The 23,415-nt window shown below is 39.1% G+C and overlaps 1 protein-coding gene across 5 annotated transcripts in view; it reads right to left on the reverse strand.

Moving 5' to 3' along the window:
• The window catches only part of Lipo2 (lipase, member O2), a 42,353-nt gene extending 20,418 nt beyond the window's left edge, over positions 1-21,935 (reverse strand). The window contains exons 1-7 of one of the 5 annotated variants that reach the window (XM_017318036.2): positions 21,511-21,931; positions 19,806-19,947; positions 11,167-11,272; positions 9,332-9,449; positions 8,348-8,546; positions 6,752-6,861; positions 5,638-5,774 (exon numbers count right to left, since the gene is read on the reverse strand). In XM_017318036.2, coding sequence (XP_017173525.1) covers positions 5,638-5,774; positions 6,752-6,861; positions 8,348-8,546; positions 9,332-9,449; positions 11,167-11,265 — 663 coding nt within the window. In that variant the 5' untranslated portion in view covers positions 11,266-11,272; positions 19,806-19,947; positions 21,511-21,931. Of the gene's footprint in view, positions 1-5,637; positions 5,775-6,751; positions 6,862-8,347; positions 8,547-9,331; positions 9,450-11,166; positions 11,273-19,805; positions 19,948-20,708; positions 20,734-21,510 lie in introns of those variants that run through there. The other 4 variants (XM_003945594.4, NM_001322338.1, XM_017318035.2 and 1 more) reach the window with 4 other exon arrangements.
• Between the last annotated feature and the right edge of the window lie 1,480 nt (positions 21,936-23,415).

Genomic DNA, 23,415 nt, shown 5'->3' on the forward strand with positions numbered 1-23,415 from the left:
GGTAGCATTTCAGCTTTCCAACAATTAATACATAGAGAGGCAGATGTCACTTACTTTACATAGTGATGTGTCTCTCTGTATACACTCACTTTTCATGTTCATGCATGAAACAAAACTACACTGTTAATCTCAAACAACAAAACCAAAACAAAACCAAAAAACAAACAAACAAACAAAAGAACAACAACCAAAACCAAAACAACAAGAATAAAAAATAACAACAAAACAAAACAAACCAAAAACAAGATATGAAAGTAGAAGGGAAATGAATAGGAAACTTATGTGGTTCAGATGCAGGAGACAGGATAAGAGAGGATAATGAGATGAATATAATGGGTACATTGTGAAGATGTACGATGTGGTCAAATGAATAGGGAAAAAGAGAACTCTGTACTCTATAAAACATAAACTACATATGAAAAGTAATGAATATACAAAAGCACAAAAAACAACTGGCTCAAATTAGTCATTCATTGTGTGGAACAAATAGGAACACACACACACACACACACAAACACACATGCACACACACACCTTTTGAGATGTAACAAAAAACAGAAAACAATTTTAAACAAAATCCTATGTGGAGTTACAGTCTGGTTTGAGAAGTGGACAACCGAGAAAATGAACAAGTTATTTGTTCTATATTGTTTTCTGTGTATGCTTGATGTAAATTAGGACCTTGGATTAACTTCTGAAATAGAACAAATGTAGGTGATTCAGAACACTTGCCATCCAGGAATACTATGCAGATTTTCACAGTAAAGAATGCCCAACTAGCCTCAGAATCCTAAAAGCCAGGAGAGTTACATCTGAAGAAAACAAAGTGGTTGCTTCTAATGTTAATTATATTCACAAGCACAGATTTAAATGTTCATTATAAAAAAGAAAATATGACAAGCACATGGCAATTTCATCTCTCCCTGTTTTTCTTGTTTTGTTTGATGTTTATTTGAGAGATTTTTCTGTGTATCCTAGGTCTGCCTGGCAGTAACTATGTAGCTCAGCCTGGCCATATATTCACAACTGTTCTTTTTGTTTTGCTTTTATATGTATGGATTAATCATCCTAAAATTTAGTGAAAATTTTCAAGGGAATATGAAATACTTTAAGATAGATGGAAATATAAACACGATGGGAATGAAGTTTTTCATTCGAAAGAGACGTTGATGGCATAAGTGGAAGTTTAAAATTGATAAGATGCTTTACCTGTAGCCACACAGTAAATGCCAATAAAACTACACTTGGAACTCTAAGTCAAGCAGACATTGAGAAGCGTTTAAGAACCCTAAGAGATGGCAAGGATGTCATCATCATACTTTGGTGATGACAAATGATACCAGAGACAGAGTTGGAATCCTGATGCTGTCATAAGATGAAACCCACACTGAGAAGACAAAAATCTGCCCTCACCTTGAGGGGTGATATTTGCAATGACTTTATTTATCTTTAATGAAAACATACTGAAATGGTCATACAATATTATGGTAATAGATTTATAACAGAAATAATGATATTAAGAACAAGCATTGGACAACTCGAGGAAACAGAAACTAAACAGTGATTCTACGATACTAACAAAAGTTATGAACCAAATGGATCAAAAAGAATTTATAGAACACTTAATCCTAAAACAAAATAATATACCTTCTCCTCAGTACCTCCTGGCATCGTCTCCAAAATTGACCATATAATTGGCACAAAACAGGCCTCAGCAGATACAAGCAGACTGAAGCAGTCCCATGCATCCTATCAGACCACCATGGTCTAAGGGTGGTCTTTAATAACAAGACAAACAGCAGAAATCTCACATACACATGGAAGCTGAAAACTGTGCTACTCAGTGATAACTTGGTCAAAGAAGAAATAAAGAAAGAAATTAAATACTTTTTAGAATTGAATGAAAATGAAGCATAGCATGCCCAAATTTATGGGACACAAAGAAATCAGTGCTAAGAGTAAAACACATACATTTAAGTGCCTCCCAAAAGAAACTGGACAGAGCATTAACTAACAGCTTAACAGCACACCTAAAAGCTCTAGAATAAAAAGAAACAAATACACCCAAGAGGAGTAGGCCACAGGAAATAATCAAACTCATGGATGAAATCAACCATGTAGGAACAAAAAGATCTATACAAAAATCAACGGAACCAGGAGTTGGTTCTTTAAGAAAAACCAACAATACAGATAAACCCTTAGACAGATTACCCAGAGGGCACTGAGACAGTATCTAAATAAATAAAATCAGAAATGAAAAGGAGACTTAACAATATAAACCCATAACCCCTAAAAACAAAAACAAAAACAAAAAATTCATTAACAACAACAACAATAAAAAAAACAGAACCAGATGGTATTAGTGTAGAATTTTCTCAGACCTTCAAAGAAGACCTATACTAATACTTTTCAAACTATTTCATAAAATAGAAACAGAAGGACCTCTACCCAATTCATACATGAAGCCACAGTTACGCTGATACCAAAACCACACAAAGACCCAATAAAGAAAGAAAACTTCAGACCAATTTTCCTTATGAATATTGATATAAGTATATTCAATAAACTTCTCCCAAAGCTAATCAAAGAGCACATCAAAACTATCATCCATCATGATCAAGTAGGCTTCATTCCAGGAATGCATGGATGGGTCAATATACAGAAATCTATCACCATAATACATTATATATACAAACTCAAAAAAAATACCACATGATAATCTCATGAGATGCTGAGAAAGCATTTGCCAAAATTCAACACCCCTTCATGGTAAAAGTCTTGGAAAGATCAGGAATTCAAGCCCCATTCCTAAACATAGTAAAAACAATATACCACAAACCAATAGCCAATATCAAAATAAATGTAAAGAAACTTGAATCAATCTCATTAAATTCAGGGAAAACATAAGGCTGCCCACTCTCTCCCTACCTATTCAATATAGTACTTGAAGTCCTAGTCAGAGCAATTAGACTATAAAAGGAAGTCAAAGGGATACAAATTGGAAAGTAATAAGTCAAAATATCAGTGTTTGCAGATGATAAGATAGTATACTTAAGTGACCCCAAAAATTCCACCAGAGAAACCTACAGCTGATAAACAACTTCAGCAAATTGGCTGGATATAAAATTAACTGAAACAAATCAGTAGCCTCCTCTAATTAAAGAATAAAAAGGCTGAGTAAAAATTATGGAAATGACATCGTTCACAGTAGTTACAAATAATATAAAATCCCTTGGTGTGCCTCTAACCAAGCAAGTGAAAGATCTGTATGACAAGAACTTCAATTCTCTGAACATAAAACTCAAAGGAGTTCTCAGAAGATGAAAAGATCTTCTATGCTCATGGATTGAATTAATACTGTAAAAATGGCCATCTCACCCAAGCAATCTAAGGAGTCAATGTATTCCCCATAAAAATTCCAAATCAATTCTTCATAGAGTTACAAAAATCAATTTAGAAATTCATTTGGATTAACAAAAAACACATGATAGCGAAAATATTCTCAATTATAATAGAACTCCTGGCGGAATCACCATCCATGAACTCAAGCTGTCTTACAGAGCAATAGGGATAAAAACTGTATACTACTGGTACAGAGACAGGCAGTTAGATCAATGGAATAGAATTGAAGAGCCAGGAATTTACCCACACACCTATGGTCATTTGATCTTTGACAAAGGAGCTAAAACCATCCAGTGGAAAAAAAGACAGCATTTTCAACAAATGCTGCTGGTTCAACTGGCAGTCAGCATGTAGAAGAATGCACATTGATCCATTCTTATTTTCTTATACAAATCTCAAGTCCAAGTGGATCAAGGACTCCCACATAAAATCAGATACACAGAAACTAATAGAAGAGAACATGGGGAAGAGCCTCAAACACATGGGGTCAGGGAAAAATTTCTTGAACAGAACACCAGTGGCTTATGCTGTAAGATCAATGATAGACAAATGGGACCTCATAACATTTCAAAGTTTCTGTAAGGCAAATGACACTGTCAATAGGCAACTGACACTTTGGGAAAAGATCTTTACCAATCCTACAGCCAACAGAGAGCTAATATCCAATATATACAAAGAACTCAAGAAGTTAGATCCAGAGAATCAAATAACACTTAAAATAGGGTACAGAGCTAGACAAAGAATTCTCTATTGAATGGCTAGGAAGCACCTAAAGAAATATTCAACATCCTTATTCATCAGGAAAATTCAAATCAATACAACTCTGAGATTCCACCTCACTCTAGTCAGTATGGCTAAGATAAAAAACTGAGGTTAGAGAAGATGCTAGTGTGGATGTGGAAAGAGAAACACTTTTCTATTGTTGGTGGGATTGCAAGCTTGTAGCACCACTCTAGATATCAGTCCGGCAGTTCCTATGAATATTAGACCTGAGGACTAGATTCTCCTGAGCAGATACCCAAAAGATGCTACAACATATATCAAGTACTCTTTCTCCACTATGTTCATTGCAGCCTTATTTATAGTATCCAGAAGCTGGAATGAACCCAGATGTCCTTCAACAGAGGAATGAATACAAAAAATTTGGTTCATTTGAACAAAGGAGTACTACTCAGCTTTTAAAAACAATGACTTTATGAAATTCTGAGGCAAATGGGTGGAACTAGAAAATATCATCCTGAGTGAGGTAAACCCAGTCTCAAAAGAACACACATGGTATATGCACTTACTGGTAAGTGGATATTAGCTCAAAATCTCAGAATACCCAAGATACAATTCACAGATCCATGAAGCTCAAGAAGAAGAAAGATCAAAGTGTGGATGCTTCAGGCCTCAGAAGGGGGAATAAAATACGGGAGGTAATATGAAGACAAAGTATGGATCAGAGACCAAAGTGTGGATCAGAGACTGCCCCACCTGGGGATCCATCCCATATACAGTCACCAATTCTAGATACTATTGTGGATACCAATAATTGTTTGATGACTGGAGCCTGATATAGCTGTCTCCTGAGAAGCTGTGACAGAGCCTGACAAATATAGAGGTGGATGATCACAACCTACCACTGTACTGAGCACACAGGGTCCACTATGGAGGAGTTAGAGAAAGGACTGAGGAGTTGAAGGGCTATGCAGCCCGATAGGAATTACAATGATAAAAACAAACCAGACATTTCAGAGCTCCCAGCGACTAAACCACCAACCAAAGATTACACATGGAGGGACCCATGTCTCCAGCTACATATGTAGCAGAAGATATTTTTATTGGACATCAATGGGAGGGGTAGCCATTGGTCCTATGAAGACTTGATGCCCCACTGTAGAGGAATACCAGGGCAGGGAAGTAAGAGTTGGTGGATTGATGAGCAGGGGGGTCTTCAGAGGGGAAAATACGAAAGGAGAAAGATATAGCTATAGTAATAACATTAAATTCTGATAAATGAAAATTTAAAAAATAAGAACTAGATAAAAGACAAAAAATATAAAGAATAACATCCATGTTTGATAAAGTGCACAGGACCAAGTGCAGGCTGCCCAACTTTGAAGTGTGACTCACTGTAGCCATCAAGGGAGGTGATGCGGGTGAGTGAACAGTAGACTGTACTGGGAGATCTCTTCTTTAGAAAGCTAACTTTGAAAAATATAGGTATACCACCACTTTGAGTTCATCACAAACCTTGATAGTCGTTGGAGTGAGGTAAGACGCAAGGTGCGAAATACCTTTGGAATGTTGAACACTATAAATTGGAGCCAATAAAATGTTGAGTTTAATCTTTTCTGCCAGTTTTTGATTTGTTGCAAATGCCCCAATAGCTGAAAGACATTACATACAAATATAGTTACTGTTACCTCCTTCTTAATCTCTGTTTCACAGAGATTGTCTCTTCTTTGTCAGACATGTGAACTTGTTTCTGAAGATTCCCTTAGTTTAGTCATCGGAGTGTTAAGATGATGAACTCTTTAAGTTCAATTCAGTTTGCTTCTCCCCCTCCCACTTCCTGTGAATGACACTGTTTATGATTTATCATTAGAAAAAAAAACATTCTGTAAGTGGAAAAATATTCAGCCCTTTAAGATATATCTCTAATAAATTCTGGAATTCTATTAATTTCAGGTTTTCTGCTGTGGGAAATTCCACCTTGTTTATTTTGTGTTGTATTCTTGCCAATGTGAAGCTCATTTACATTTATTAAAGTCTTACAGATGATCTTTGAGGTTTTTTTTTCTGACTGCTGGCTCAAACATTTGAGACCCACCGTAATTAAGGATCAACTCATCACTCTTAAATAATAAAATAGTCTCTGATTATTGGAAGCAAAACCTATGCAAAGCATCACACATTGATTGTAAATGATCTCTAGATTTTTAAATCATTAATAATGATTAATGTGTCCTCCCTGTAGTATAGCCAGCTCACTCGTGCAGGTGAACACCTATATACCAATCTACTTATCTATCTACAATCATTCTGTCTGTCACATTATAAATTGGACAAATGGGTACATTAGTTAGAAATATCTTTTCTGTCCATCTGTCCTGAATCACATTTGTTCTTTGAAAATATATTCTTTGTACAAACTGAAACAATATCATTCAAATCTGTTTGAGACCTGACCAAGATAGTGGAGAAACATTCATGAAGCATTTTCTAAGAATAATGGCCACTCCATTTTTCAACACATTCAATGTCATTTAGAAAGAACACACACACACACACACACACACACACACACACACACACACATACATTCTTCAGAATACAAACTTCAGCACTGTCCTTTTCTGCATACCAAGAAGGGTTCCTTGAGAATGGCCAATGTAGTAAATCTGCTTTTGTCCTGTTTTATCCAGAATGAAATTAATGGTGGCTGGAAGGTCATATTTTATCATTTGATCAAAACTGCATGAAAACAGAATGGAGAAAATGTGGTTTAGTTACTAACCAATAAGTAATTCATTTCTGTTTTAAATGATGTCTCTATGTGATCTATGTGAAGGTGGACATGGTTCACAAAGTGGTGGCAATTATCAATTACCACCTTCACTACAATACCAACTTATGATCATTATTTCTCTGTGATCACAAATTCCCCATGATAGTTGTCCACAATTATACACATTGCACAGAATTAAGCTATCATCCCTATGTCTTTAGTGAATGAATTGCTAGACTTAATTCTGCTAACTTTTTGTTGAGAGCCAAATTTCTAAAAATTCTATGTTCTCCACATGAGCATTATATTATTTAAAATATGGATATAGAAAATCTTCCCCAAACTCCTACTGTGAGAGAGAGAGAGACAGACAGACACAGAGACAGAGACTGACAGAGAGTGCTAAAGGAACAAAGATGAGTACATAAAGGAACTTTATTAAAGAAATCGACGAGATAATATTCTACTATTCTGTGTCACAAACTAATCTCATGTACTATTAACCATCTCTCTTCTCCATTGCCTGTCAGTTTTCCTTCTAAGAAAATATCAACAGTATCAGCTGAGGAGGCAGCTCATTGGAAATAATTGGGGAGTGATTTTGATCCCGAGGACGCACAAAAAATAAAAACAAACCCAAAAACAATTATGCTGGTGCTCACCTGAAAATCCAGCCAGTCATGTGTAAAAATAAGCAGTTTGGCTGACCACTCAGCCTATCCTACCTAGAGATTCCCAAGCCAGACAGACACAGTGTGTGTAAGGAATGTCACTTGGATTTATGCTCTGCTCCTCACTAAAGACATGTACATGAATATACATATATTTCATACACACGTAAGTATGCACACACACACACACACATACACACACACAAATGAGAATACATGCTTAAAGTGAAGGATAAGGGAGGATGTCTGCATGCAAATGTCTACAATTACAAAATCATTGCTTTAAATATATCAAATTTACTTTAATGAAGTAATTTTATACAGACATGGGTGGGGACTGTGAGAAGACTCAGAGAGCAAAGGCAAGTGTTTCCAGGCCTGTTGCCCTAAGTTTCATTCCAAGGACCCACATGGATTAAGGAGATAGCCAATCCCCTTAAGTTGTTTCCTGACCTCCAAACATATAGTAAAGCATTTACGTGCAGAAATAGACAAAAAGACAGTCAGACAGACACACACACAGTAATTAAAGTAAATATGTATAAGTTTTTAAAGTAAGTGCATTGATTAGAAGAGTTATTAGTATTTCAATAGTAGAATATACGCTATAATGACAATTATACTATAATTATTATATGTTTTAGCAGGAACACAAAGTCCCAAACCAGGTCACCCAAGTCAGTCTTCTAAAGTCACTCTAAGCGAAATGCCTTTAATCCTATTTGACAAAATTATTTAACCATTAAACTAAAAGTAGAAATCACATGGAATTGTTCCCTACCTAAAATCCCAGAATTCTTTAGAATCTGGGTTGAGGGTCACGTGTTTCTTTGCCCAGGTACTTCCTCTGCTGCTTCCCATCCACACATCATACCCAGCATCTGCTAGGATGAAGGCCAGGCTGTTGACAGGCGGATTGGAAACCCATGCACCAGGAGTTGCAAGCAAGCCATGCTGACAAAATACTACCATTTTGGGGGCTGCAAAATCAATCATGCAAATAGTTTACCATATTAGCATCGACTGACAATGTAAGCAACAACTTCAAATATGCATGATGGAGCCAAAAGATTCTGAAACTAGCACACAGGGATGTTCTAAAATTTCATTGCACTTACATCAGTGAATGTCAATCAATTTGGAACTGTGCAAAAGTAGAGTTATTTCTACAGGATCTTGGTCTTCCTCCTACCTCACCCTCATCAAGCATAAATTCCCTTAGTACATCTGCATGTCTTTTAGATTTTATAGTTTGTAGTTATTTAAAAGGGATGGTCCATACCTTATAAAATCCAAGAGGCAAATATACAGGAATACTAATGACTAAATATCCAAAGATTAATATGCAGTTTCTTTTAAAAAAATCACTGGACTCTCAGAACATGCAGGGCTTCTACGTGGATATGAGGAATGAACCAGGTGTCATGTATTAGCATCTGGATCATAAACTGTGAATGATCACTACATGAAACTAAGGTGTCTCCCAGATGAAGTGTGCTTGAAAATTATTTAGGGGCTCTGCACCCACAGTAGAAGAACATCCTTGTCCTCATAGTGACCAGTGATAGCGAGGTTTGTCTACAGAAGCACATCCTTATCCTTACAGTGACAATGAATGCTAGGTTCTTTTAAGCCCCAGCATTAATCGTGGGCATCAAGGAGTTTTGACTGTTCTTTTGACATCACTCAGTTTGGAAGTGCCTTTGTAGTAAGTCATTGCCTCAGGGTGCTGAGAGCTTCAGCATGTATCTCACTCAGATCTTACCTGGACTTTTAGCATTGTTCTTCCCATGAGGAATTCGGTTAATTGGAAGAATGTAACCATCATCAGTCACAACCTCATATTCTTCGCTTGGATAATCCCAGTGTTTAATAATCTCGCTCTACAAGAGAAAACATACAATAATGGTTTTCATGAATCCTTTTTTATACTTACTCATTTCTCGTGATCCTGAAAATAGAATTATTTCTTCCTGGTATTAAGTCATCATTCTGGTCACTGTTCAGATTGTAAGAGATGCAGCCATTTAGAAAGGTTCAAATAAACTCACAGAGATAAAGCAAATGCATTTAATTTTATTAGTGATAAGAATAGCTTAGAAGATTTTAAATATATCTACCTGAACACCAAGCTATACCACTCTTGGGCATATACCCAAAAGATGCCCCACCATGCTACAAGGGCACATTATCCTCTTTTCATAGCCTTGTTTTTGATAGCCAAAAGTTGGAATCAACCCAATTGTCTCACAAATGGAAGGATCAATAAAGAACATGTTCACTTACACCATGGAACTTAATCCTCAGCTATTAAGAATGAGGACATCATGAGGTTTTCAGGCAAATGGATGGAACTAGAAATTATCCTGAGTGAGGCAACTCAGACTCAAAAGAGTATGCAATGGTATGAACTCACTAATAAGTGGATTTTATCCAAAAATACAGAATACTCAGGACACAACCCACAGGACTCAAGAAGTTTAAAAACCTGAACTACCAAGTAAGGATGACTCAATCCTACTAAGGAGAGAGAAGAAAGCAGTTACAGGGACAGAGGGAGGGAGGGTCCTGCATGGGAGAGCAGACAGGGAGCAGAAGAGGGGAACAGTCCTGAATCTCTGAGAGTCAGCAGAAAAAAGGAAACAGGCAACCTTGGGACGTAGGAGGTGGGAAGACCCTCTAAAATGTACTAGAGACCTGGAAGGTAAGAGACTTCAGTACTCAAAGGGGGAGATCTTGGATGAAGTGATTTACAGTGGGGAAGGGGAACTTGTGTAGTCCACCTCCAGTGAAGGGACAGGACATCAAGTGGAGGGATGGGCTTACAATCTCATAGTCAAAAGCTCTAACCCAGAATTGTTCCTGTCTGAGGGAACTGCAGGGATAAAAATGGCGAAGAACATGAGAGAAAGGAGGTCCAGGGACTGTTGAAAAACAAACAAACAAACAAACAAACAAACACAAATGAAAAATAATAGGAGGTTCAGTGAGAGGCCCAAATTGGAATCCAGCTGAATGGGAGGCCCAGGGTTCTAACATTGTTACTGATGCTGTGGTGTGCTTGCCCACAGGATCCTAAGATGGCTGCCCTGTGGGAGGCCCAACAAGAAGCTGAAAGAGCCAGATGCAAATAGCAGTGTCCAACCAATGGACTTGACAAAAGCCGGGGACCTGTGTTGTTGAGTTGGGGAAAAGCTGGAAGAAACTGAAGAAGAGGGCGGGCCCCATGGGAACACCAGAAGCCTAAAGTGATCCGAACCCTGGAGATTGCTTCAACACTGAGACACCACCAGCATACAAGAGCTGATATGAAGTCTCCTACAAATATACAGCAGAGGTTTGCCAGGTCTGGCCTCAGTGAGAGAAGATGTAGCTAAATCTCCAGAGACTTGAGCTTCCAGGGAGTAGGGATATCTTCTGGGGTGGGGTGGATAGATAAGGTGGGGAGTGGAGAAATACTCTTAGAGATGGGGCAGAGGGAGCAGGTATCAGATGGGGAGCTGTCAGTGGTATGTGTAATTCTGGGTTGAGGATCAAGTCTTGACTGTAGAAAATAATTAAAGAATTAAAAATAAATAAATTAAAAACAGAATAGCTTACAACATTCATGTGAGCTTCAGGATTCTTCTTTGGTCCAAATAAACAAAATATTTTACCAAGTACTTGGATAAGGCACATTGTTCTCAGCAGCCAGAGCATTTTAAACCTGCAGCGAAATAGTTATTTTCATGAAGGAGCTAAAGACATGGTAGTATGTATCTCAGTTTATTGCATTTACATTATGTCCTTATGTAACATTCCTTCAGTGAAAATTTTCATATTATATAATAAGAACCTTAGATGAACTCAAAAACTTTAAAATGAATACTCACAGCAGAAATCTATGGGACAAAGAACAGCTTAGATATAATTAAAGATCAGCCTAGATATAATTAAAATTGATAATATGTTTTATGAAAGCTATCTTTCTGTCCCTTAGGTTTTTTAAAAACAAGATAATTCTAACTAATTTGCTGATAGATCCTCACTGATAATATTTTGACATTTACCCTAAAGGACTTAGATTAGTACATAATTTATTGGTTAATGATTTAAAGAACTTACTTATTCAAAGGCCTTTACATTATTTGTATCGGAGTGAGGATAGGAGGAAAGGTTAAAAAATGATAGCAGAGATGAATGAAAAACCAGGAGAATGGATTCCCACATGTTGAAGATATGTGTTCCAAGGCATCCTGTGTAGCCACCATACCTTTTCTTGCCTATTTTTATAACTGTTTAGCACATGTAGTCCACCACTATTCTTTGAAGTTTTAAAATATGTGCTTTAAACAAAACACAACCATGAGCCACAAACATCTCTTTTTTTATCCACTATAAGCATTATTTTAAAGTGCTATTTGACTCGAGCCCCGGGCTTCCTGACCAGCGGAGTTGCCTGACACCCTCAAGGGCCCACACAGGATTCCCCACGGGATCCTAAGACCTCTGGTGAGTGGAACACAGTGCCGGCCCCAATCCAATTGCACGGAACCTGAGACTGCAGCACATAGGGAAGCAGACTACCTGGGCCTGACCTGGGGCAAAAGCCCCTTCTGCTCCACTCGAGCCCCGGGCTTCCTTGCCACCAGAGTTGCCTGACACCCGCAAGGGCCCACACAGGATTCCACACGGGATCCTAAGACCTCTAGTGAGTGGAACACAACTTCTGCCAGGAGTCCATTCGAACACCAGATATCTGGGTACCTTCCCTGCAAGAAGAGAGCTTTCCTGCAGAGAATACTCTACCCACTGAAACCAAGGAGAGTGCTACCCTCCCAGGTCTGCTTATAGAGGCTAACAGAGTCACCTGAAGTACAAGCTCTTAACAGAGACAACTATAACAGCTAGCTTCAGAGATTACCAGATGGAGAAAGGCAAACATAAGAATCCTACTAACAGAAATCAAGACCACTCACCATCATCAGAACGCAGCACTCCCACCCCACCTAGTCCTGGGCACCCCAGCACAACTGAAAATCTAGACCCAGATTTAAAAACATTTTTCATGATGATGATAGAGGACATCAAGAAGGACTTTCATAAGTCACTTAAAGAATTACAGGAGAGCACTGCTAAAGAGTTACAGGCCCTTAAAGAAAAGCAGGAAAACACAGCCAAACAGGTAGAAGTCCTTAAAGAAAAACAGGAAAACACATCCAAACAGGTAATGGAAATGAACAAAACCATACTAGAACTAAAAAGGGAAGTAGACACAGTAAAGAAAACCCAAAGCGAGGAAACGCTGGAGATAGAAACCCTAGGAAAGAGATCTGGAACCATAGATGTGAGTATCAGCAACAGAATACAAGAAATGGAAGAGAAAATCTCAGGTGCAGAAGATTCCATAGAGAACATCGACACAACAGTCAAAGAAAATACAAAATGCAAAAGGATCCTAACTCAAAACATCCAGGAAATCCAGGACACAATGAGAAGACCAAACCTACGGATAATAGGAATTGATGAGAATGAAGATTTTCAACTTAAAGGGCCAGCTAATATCTTCAACAAAATAATTGAAGAAAACTTCCCAAACATAAAGAAAGAGATGCCCATGATCATACAAGAAGCCTACAGAACTCCAAATAGACTGGAACAGAAAAGAAATTCCTCCCGACACATAATAATCAGAACAACAAATGCACTAAATAAAGATAGAATATTAAAAGCAGTAAGGGAGAAAGGTCAAGTAACATATAAAGGAAGGCCTATCAGAATTACACCAGACTTTTCACCAGAGACTATGAAAGCCAGAAGAGCCTGGACAGATGTTATACAGACACTAAGAGAACACAAATGGCAGCCCAGGCTACTATAACCGGCCAAACTCTCAATTACCATAGATGGAGAAACCAAAGTATTCCACGACAAAACCAAATTCACACAATATCTTTCCACGAATCCAGCCCTTCAAAGGATAATAACAGAAAAGAAGCAATACAAGGACGGAAATCACGCCCTAGAACAAACAAGAAAGTAATCCCTCAACAAACCAAAAAGAAGACAGCCACAAGAATAGAATGCCAACTCTAACAACAAAAATAAAAGGAAGCAACAATTACTTTTCCTTAATATCTCTTAATACTAATGGACTCAATTCCCCAATAAAAAGACATAGACTAACAGACTGGCTACACAAACAGGACCCAACATTCTGCTGCTTACAGGAAACCCATTTCAGGGAAAAAGACAGACACTACCTCAGAGTGAAAGGCTGGAAAACAAATTTCCAAGCAAATGGTCTGAAGAAACAAGCTGGAGTAGCCATTCTAATATCGGATAAAATCGACTTCCAACCCAAACTTATCAAAAAAGACAAGGAGGGACACTTCATACTCAGCAAAGGAAAAATCCTCCAAGAGGAACTCTCAATTCTGAATATCTACGCTCCAAATGCAAGGGCAGCCACATTCATTAAAGACATTTTAGTAAAGCTCAAAGCACACATTGCACCTCACACAATAATAGTGGGAGACTTCAACACACACAGTTGAATCAGGATCAAGTTGACCTTCTAAACAGTCCCATATCCCCTAAAGAAATAGAAGCTGTTATTAATAGTCTCCCAGCCAAAAAAAGCCCAGGACCAGACGGGTTTGGAGCAGAGTTCTATCAGACCTTCAAAGAAGATCTAATTCCAGTTTTGCACAAACTATTTCACAAAATAGAAGTAGAAGGTACTCTACCCAACTCATTTTATGAAGCCACTATTACTCTGATACCTAAACCACAGAAAGACTCAACAAAGATAGAGAACTTCAGACCAATTTCTCTTATGAATATCTATGCAAAAATCCTCAATAAAATTCTTGCTAACCGAATCCAAGAACATATTAAAGCAATCATCCATCCTGACCAAGTAGGTTTTATTCCAGGGATGCAGGGATGGTTTAATATACGAAAATCCATCAATGTAATCCATTATATAAACAAACTCAAAGACAAAAACCACATGATCATCTCGTTAGATGCAGAAAAAGCATTTGACAAGATTCAACACGCATTCATGATAAAAGTTTTGGAAAGATCAGGAATTCAAGGCCCATACCTAAACATGATAAAAGCAATCTACAGCAAACCAGTAGCCAACATCAAAGTAAATGGAGAGAAGCTGGAAGCAATCCCACTAAAATCAGGGACTAGACAAGGCTGCCCACTTTCTCCCTACCTTTTCAACATAGTACTTGAAGTATTAGCCAGAGCAATTCGACAACAAAAGGAGATCAAGGGGATACAAATTGGAAAAGAGGAAGTCAAAATATCACTTTTTGCAGATGATATGATAGTATATATAAGTGACCCTAAAAATTCTACCAGAGAACTCCTAAACCTGATAAACAGCTTCGGTGAAGTAGCTGGATATAAAATAAACTCAAACAAGTCAATGGCCTTTCTCTATACAAAGAATAAACAGGCTGAGAAATAAATTAGGGAAACAACACCCTTCTCAATAGTCATAAAAAGTATAAAATATCTTGGCATAACTCTAACTAAGGAGGTGAAAGATCTGTATGATAAAAACTTCAAATCTCAGAAGAAAGAAATTAAAGAAGATCTCAGAACATGGAAAGATCTCCCATGCTCATGTATTGGCAGGATCAACATTGTAAAAATGGCTATCTTGCCAAAAGCAATCTACAGATTCAATGCAATCCCCATCAAAACTCCAACTCAATTCTTCAACGAATTAGAAGGAGCAATTTGCAAATTCATCTGGAATAACAAAAAACCTAGGATAGCAAAAACTCTTCTCAAGGATAAAAGAACCTCTGGTGGAATCACCATGCCTGACCTAAAGCTTTACTACAGAGCAATTGTGATAAAAACTGCATGGTACTGGTATAGAAACAGACAAGTAGACCAATGGAATAGAATTGAAGACCCAGAAATGAACCCACACACCTATGGTCACTTGATCTTCGACAAGGGAGCTAAAACCATCCAGTGGAAGAAAGACAGCATTTTCAACAATTGGTGCTGGCACAACTGGTTGTTATCATGTAGAAGAATGTGAATCGATCCATACTTAGCTCCTTGTACTAAGGTCAAATCTAAGTGGATCAAGGAACTTCACATAAATCCAGAGACACTGAAACTTAGAGGAGAAAGTGGGGAAAAGCCTTGAAGATATGGGCACAGGGGAAAAATTCCTGAACAGAACAGCATTGGCATGTGCTGTAAGATCGAGAATGGACAAATGGGACCTAATGAAACTCCAAAGTTTCTGCAAGGCAAAAGACACCGTCAATAAGACAAAAAGACCACCAACAGATTGGGAAAGGATCTTTACCTATCCTAAATCAGATAGGGGACTAATATCCAACATATATAAAGAACTCAAGAAGGTGGACTTCAGAAAATCGAACAACCCCATTAAAAAATGGGGCTCAGAACTGAACAAAGAATTCTCACCTGAGGAATACCGAATGGCAGAGAAGCACCTGAAAAAATGTTCAACATCCTTAATCATCAGGGAAATGCAAATCAAAACAACCCTGAGATTCCACCTCACACCAGTCAGAATGGCTAAGATCAAAAATTCAGGTGACAGCAGATGCTGGCATAGATGTGGAGAAAGAGGAACACTCCTCCATTGTTGGTGGGATTGGAGGCTTGTACAACCACTCTGGAAATCAGTCTGGCGGTTCCTCAGAAAATTGGACATAGTACTACCGGAGGATCCAGCAATACCTCTCCTGGGCATATATCCAGAAGATACCCCAACTGGTAAGAAGGACACATGCTCCACTATGTTCATAGCAGCCTTATTTATAATAGCCAGAAGCTGGAAAGAACCCAGATGCCCCTCAACAGAGGAATGGATACAGAAAATGTGGTACATCTACACAATGGAGTACTACTCAGCTATTAAAAAGAATGAATTTATGAAATTCCTAGCCAAATGGATGGACCTGGAGGGCATCATCCTGAGTGAGGTAACACATTCACAAAGGATCTCACACAATATGTACTTACTGATAAGTGGATATTAGCCCCAAACCTAGGATTCCCAAGATATAAGGTACAATTTGCTAAACACATGAAACTCAAGAAGAATGAAGACTGAAGTGTGGACACTATGCCCCTCCTTATAATTGGGAACAAAACACCCATGGAAGGAGTTACAGAGACAAAGTTTGGAGCTGAGATGAAAGGATGGACCATGTAGAGACTGCCATATCCAGGGATCCACCCCATAATCAGCATCCAAACGCTGACACCATTGCATACCCTAGCAAGATTTTATCGAAAGGACCCAGATGTAGCTATCTCTTGTGAGACTATGCCAGGGCCTAGCAAACACAGGAGTGGATGCTCACAGTCAGCTAATGGTTGGATCACAGGGCTCCCAATGGAGGAGCTAGAGAAAGAACCCAAGGAGCTAAAGGGATCTGCAACCCTATAGGTGGAACAACATTATGAACTAACCAGTACCCCGTAGCTCTTGACTCTAGCTGCATATGTATTAAAAGATGGCCTAGTCGGCCATCACTGGAAAGAGAGGCCCATTGGACACGCAAACTTTATATGCCCCAGTACAGGGGAACGCCAGGGCCAAAAAGGGGGAGTGGGCAGGTAGGGGAGTGGGGGTGGGTGGGTATGGGGGACTTTTGGTATAGCATTGGAAATGTAAATGAGCTAAATACCTAATAAAAAATGGAAAAAAAATAAAGTGCTATTTGAGCACACAGTTTTAATAATCACAAATTTGTCACTTTAGATGAACCCCATAGATAGTGTCCCTGTTCCTATTCCAAGCACAGGATATGGCTTCTTGTCTTTCTTTCATTTTACTTTATTTTATTTTATTGTTCAATTCCTTAATATCAAGATACCAAGTAAGCTGAGAGAAAGGCAGTGGGGAAGGAGGGGGGTATTATTCAAATAATCTTAGTAATGAAGTCAGTGTTGTAAATGTCAACCTTCATGTTGCCCACTGTCTAAATACTGTCTAAATAACATCTTAATAACATCTTGATGCTTTAATACTGAACCTAAAGCAATACAATTCATAATCATACTCACTGTTACCAAATATAATTATTTTTATTTCTTTTAGTCCAAATGAAATTTTAATTTTCCTTTTTCCATCCTGCTCACTATAAATATAGCACGAGTGTATATTTTGTATGACCTTTTTTATAAGTGAACAGTGCCTACTTCAACCATGAACTTGGATGCTTGTCAAATCAGATGTCAAATGTTGCAAAGCTCTCACAAGTGACATGGTTTCTTAGTTCTGAGCCTATCACCTGCCAATACCCTATTTCTCCACATCTTTATCCTTAGTGTGAAAACTGAAGCTCTCTTTAGATTTTAAGCTGGACAACAACTCACCAGGCTGTATTTTCCTTAAAACAGTCGTTGTAACCATATTTTCTTACTGAATCCTTTGAAAGCTGCTATCTATAGAATTACAAAATGAGTCAAAATATTGATTACAATAGTAAACAATGCCACTTTAAAGACATTTTCCCCTATAACTGACTTAAGAGCAAAATGTGTATATATTTGGCATATGATAGCTTCAGAACATAAAAATGATAAAGCATGAATAGCAAAGATGTTTTAAAACAACCAAGGACACATAAAATTTCAATAGAAAAAAAACCAAGCCTCTATCAAGAAAAGATATGAAAACATCTGCAAGTCCATATTCACACTACATGAGAATAAACTGGAATAATATCTTGGGAACATAATATTCATTGTATAGAAAAATTGATATAAAAATTTGTTCCTTTAGAAATTTCTATCCTGATATTCCCAGAAAAAAGTCTGGCATATTGATAGCAGGAAATGCATATGGTACTACTTGAATGTGACTTGTATTCCAGGGTCTATTGCTGGTAGGTTGATAATTCAGAGTTAAAGTATAAACACAGTGGAATCTTTGCAAGTGGAACCTAGTTGGAATTACTATGTCAGGAGGACCTCACCATTAAATGGATCCATGCTGTATCTCTGAAGTAGGTCAGGTATGGGTGGAAGTGATGATTCCAAAGGACATTTTGTTATAAAAAAAAAAAAAAAAAAGCAAAAAGGACATCTGGCTTGTCTCTATCACTTGTTTTCTAGATATCTGTGTGGCCCCCTTCTGCACATACTTCTTACTGTGTTATGTTGCCTGGCATTTTGCAGCCTCTAGAACTGAGCACCCACCATTTTTCTAAAATCTACAGAAGACTCAGCCACATGGACCCATTTTACAATGCATCCACTGTGTGGTATTTTCTTTCAGACTCAGAAATTGGGCAAGATCATTGTTCAAATCTATTCTAAATAAATATTCTTTCTTACAGAAAATATGTTATTACGAAAAAGCAAGGCAAGCCAAAACAAAACAGAACAGTAGAAAGTCAGAGCTGTGAGATATTTTCTTTTTAGTGTTTTAAGTTGGAAATTTTGAGGTTCAGACAGAGAAGATTAACTATGTTCACATCCCCATTGCTTTCACTATGTGTATAAACAAAATATATCTCTGATTACAAAGTAATTAAAAGCTTTAAACAATAAAAATGGAAAAATATAAACAACAACAACAACAAGCAAAAACAAAATGTCTCCATAAAAAACAGTTATAGGGCATAATCTTAATTATTGATTGATGGGTGGAGAGCCCAGCCCATTGCAGGTGGTATGATATCCATGTGAGGAACATAGTCATTCGCTACCAATGAGTTGGTCTTTAAGAGAAGCACAATCTATTGGATTCAATCCATCCTACTGTTATGCCAAGGAGAGGGATAGAAAAGTGCGTTTGTATACTCAGAAACACAGACATCTTCCCAATCCTCAAAATAGAAATGTACACAAGAAAGTTGAATAAATGATTATACACACATACTATAATATTATGGATATCATTACAGAAAAGAAAGCAAATTAAATTTATTGACATAAAAACATGCCAAAGATATGAAACAAAAAGATACTGAATAGTTTCTATAATAATCCCCTTTGCTCATATTTTAACAAAATGAATATAAACAAATTGATAATAATTAGTAACAGAGCTTTGTTTTCATGCATAGGAAAACCAAAATTTGTAAAAGTGCACACACTCAAAACTGAGGTCAGGGTTATTTGGAGGAAGGAAAGGCTGACTGAGAGTTTAACTATTTTCATAATCTATACGATACCAGCATTTAACCCACAACTTTTATCCTAAGAGACAGAGAAAATCCATTTCCCACCTGACTTTTTCAAGTAGTACTTGATAACTGAAGAAAATCCTTGAGGTGCCACAAGTTGCAATCTCCTTCCTTCCCTTTCATTCCTTCAATGGGGGATGTCAGAGGCTTCAAAATTCCATGAGCTAACAGTTCCTCATAAAAACTGAAATAATCATTAAATGTAAATGTATAGTTTAATTAGCTCTACAACTGTCTTGCTTTATCTAACCATTTGACATTAAAAATCAAATCACACTATAAATCCTCATATGATTAACTCAGTGGATATGATTTTAAACAAAACTCAAAGAACAGAAATGCTTCAAGAATGTAAATCTGCTGACGTTAGCCAAGTCCTACTTCACTCTATAAACAAGAAAAGTACATAGAAAAGTATTATATGCCTCATTTTAAATGTGTTTAGAAACTGTCCCACCTGGGGATCCATCCCATAAACAAACACCAAACCCAGACACTATTGCAGATGCCAACAAGAGCTTGCTGACAGGAGACTGATATAGCTGTCTCCTGAGAGGCTCTGTCAGTGCCTGACTAATACAGAAGTTGATGCTCACTGTCATCCATTAGACAGAGCACAGGGTTTCCAATGAGGATAGCGGACTTTTGGAGGGGAAACTTGGAACGGGGATAACATTTGAAATGTAAATAAAGAAAATACCTAATTAAAAAAAATAAAGAAAATACTGACTTTCATTACTACCTGCCATCTTCCACATCAGCAACTAACTACATGTTATTGGGCTCCCTTTTTCTTGTTCCATATACAATCTCATCCAACTTTCATAAGGACAATATAAACATGTCATTGTCATAAGAGGCAAAGTTTAAAATGTTTTACAATGGATGATTTGTGTCATTTTACACCATATATGTATCTACTAAAACTTGTGGTGACTAACTTACTTTTGGTGCTCTTTGACATAATGAGAGCAGGTGATGTACTGAGCTACCCAGTCAGCTGTGCATTGGGGACTATGAGGACTGTTGGCACTAGTCATTCATAAGCAGCTGTCAGCCATAAATGAACTTCTTGAAATTATACAACTCACCCTAGCTTGGTTGCTTTATTTATTATTGTCTTTGTCCAAAAACATTAAACTCATTAAAGTAGCTAAAGACTTTATATCGCTCATTGTCCCGGGTATTTGGTCCTGTTTTTGCTTTTGTTTTTAATTTGAAGAAACTCATGAATAATACAGAATTGCTTTACAATTAGTCATTAGTACATATTGTGTTAATCTGAAAAAATGAACGACGTAATGAATGACTAAAACTAAATGGATGGAACGCCACAATGAATATAAAAGGTTATTCAGTCAGGATGTACAAGAAGGCCTCTTATTCTAGATGACTAGAAAGTCTTAGTCCAGGTGGATTTGGGGATCTGCATCCTGGAGAAAGCTTCGATGGTACAGAGGAGCTTAGCCCACAGGGTTGTTGCTTGCAGGGCACAAGCCTCCCTGGGCAGGGCTCTGTGCACCACCTTCCGGGTCAGGGCTCCCGGACCAGTCCTCTCTGCCCCAGAGGCCGCCTCCCAGAGCAGCAGCCTCCAGTCACGTGACAGCTCTCACACGGAGAGCGCTCAGCAGCGGCGTCTGCACCGGAGAAGCCCCCACTGACTGGGCTTTTCTCTCAGAGCGACTGGGTGGCCCGCCTACTTCACCAAGGAGAGGCCTGTCACCCTCTGGTTATCCTAACAACTCACCTGTGTCCCCACCCTTGTCTCACAGGCCGAGGTACAGGGGGGCGGTTGTTTCCTTCCTCAGCAGCGCGGCACACAGACTTCCGGTTAGCCCGGCGCCCACAACCAGTACCCGGGACATGGCGGCGGGCCTTCAGCTAGGCCGCTGACAGAGGCGCGGAGCCTCGCCGTCCCACTCTACCACTGTGTCCCCGCCTGGGTCAGGCAGGGCGGTGCCCTGCGCGGGACGTCTGCTCCTGAGAGCGCGGAGAACCCCGCAGGGGTGACTGAGGCCCAGGGGACGTTCTGCCCAGGCCTCCACCGAGCAGCTTACTTACTGGGCGAGCCCCAATCCCATCGTCCCCTGGAGGATAAATCAGGAAGTCACCGCCAGTTGGCCTCTTGAGGATGACTGAAGTGAGTGAGAGGAGTCAGCAGCAAAGCCGCAGCTGGATTTCTTTTGGGGTTTTATAGGCCACTTCAGGTGACAGAGGGTTTTGAAATCAGAGAGACATTTCTGTCGTTGTTATACAGCCTCAGAGACTACAAATTATGTGTCCTTCCTGACATTGGCTCCTCAGTGACCGCAAAATATGGAAAATAATACCTCCTTTCCAAAGTTGTGAAGAATGCAGGTACTTGGTTCACCAGAAAATTTTGTCTCACTTACCATGTCCACAAATACCAACTTCTGTGTCAAAATGGGATCACTATGATCGAAGGAATATTCTGTGAAATGGAATCTGCCATGACCATTGCCCTGTCATCAACTTTGTCCTAAGAAGTTAAAAAAAAAAAAATGAAAAATAGGAACCATTAAAAAACCTGCAAACCGATCTTGGTCCGAGACCCGCCGAACTTAGGAAATTAGTCTGAACAGGTGAGAGGGTGCGCCAGAGAACCTGACAGCTTCTGGAACAGGCAGAAGCACAGAGGGGCTGAGGCAGCACCCTGTGTGGGCCGGGGACAGCCGGCCACCTTCCGGACCGGAGGACAGGTGCCCGCCCGGCTGGGGAGGCGACCTAAGCCACAGCAGCAGCGGTCGCCATCTTGGTCCGGGACCCGCCGAACTTAGGAAATTAGTCTGAACAGGTGAGAGGGTGCGCCAGAGAACCTGACAGCTTCTGGAACAGGCAGAAGCACAGAGGCGCTGAGGCAGCACCCTGTGTGGGCCGGGGACAGCCGGCCACCTTCCGGACCGGAGGACAGGTGCCCACCCGGCTGGGGAGGCGGCCTAAGCCACAGCAGCAGCAGCGGTCGCCATCTTGGTCCCGGGACTCCAAGGAACTTAGGAATTTAGTCTGCTTAGGTGAGAGTCTGTACCACCTGGGAACTGCCAAAGCAACACAGTGTCTGAGAAAGGTCCTGTTTTGGGCCTTCTTCTTCGGCCAGGAGGAGGTCCAAATACAAGATATCTGCGCACCTTCCCTGTAAGAGAGCTTGCCAGCAGAGAGTGCTCTGAGCACTGAAACTCAGAGGAGAGAATCTGTCTCCCAGGTCTGCTGATAGACGGTAACAGAATCACCAGAAGAACAATCTCTAAACAGAGTCAACTATAACTACTAACTCCAGAGATTACCAGATGGCGAAAGGTAAACGGAGGAATCTTACTAACAGGAACCAAGACCACTCACCATCACCAGAACCCAGCACACCCACTTCGCCCAGTCCAGGGAACCCCAACACACCTGAGAACCTAGACCTAGATTTAAAAGCATATCTCATGATGATGGTAGAGGACATCAAGAAGGACTTTAATAAATCACTTAAAGAAATACAGGAGAACACTGCTAAAGAGTTACAAGTCCTTAAAGAAAAACAGGAAAACACAATCAAACAGGTAGAAGTCCTTACAGAAAAAGAGGAAAAAACATACAAACAGGTGATGGAAATGAACAAAACCATACTAGACCTAAAAAGGGAAGTAGA

Source organism: Mus musculus, chromosome 19 (genome assembly GCF_000001635.26).
Source record: "Mus musculus strain C57BL/6J chromosome 19, GRCm38.p6 C57BL/6J".
Taxonomy (NCBI): domain Eukaryota; kingdom Metazoa; phylum Chordata; class Mammalia; order Rodentia; family Muridae; genus Mus; species Mus musculus.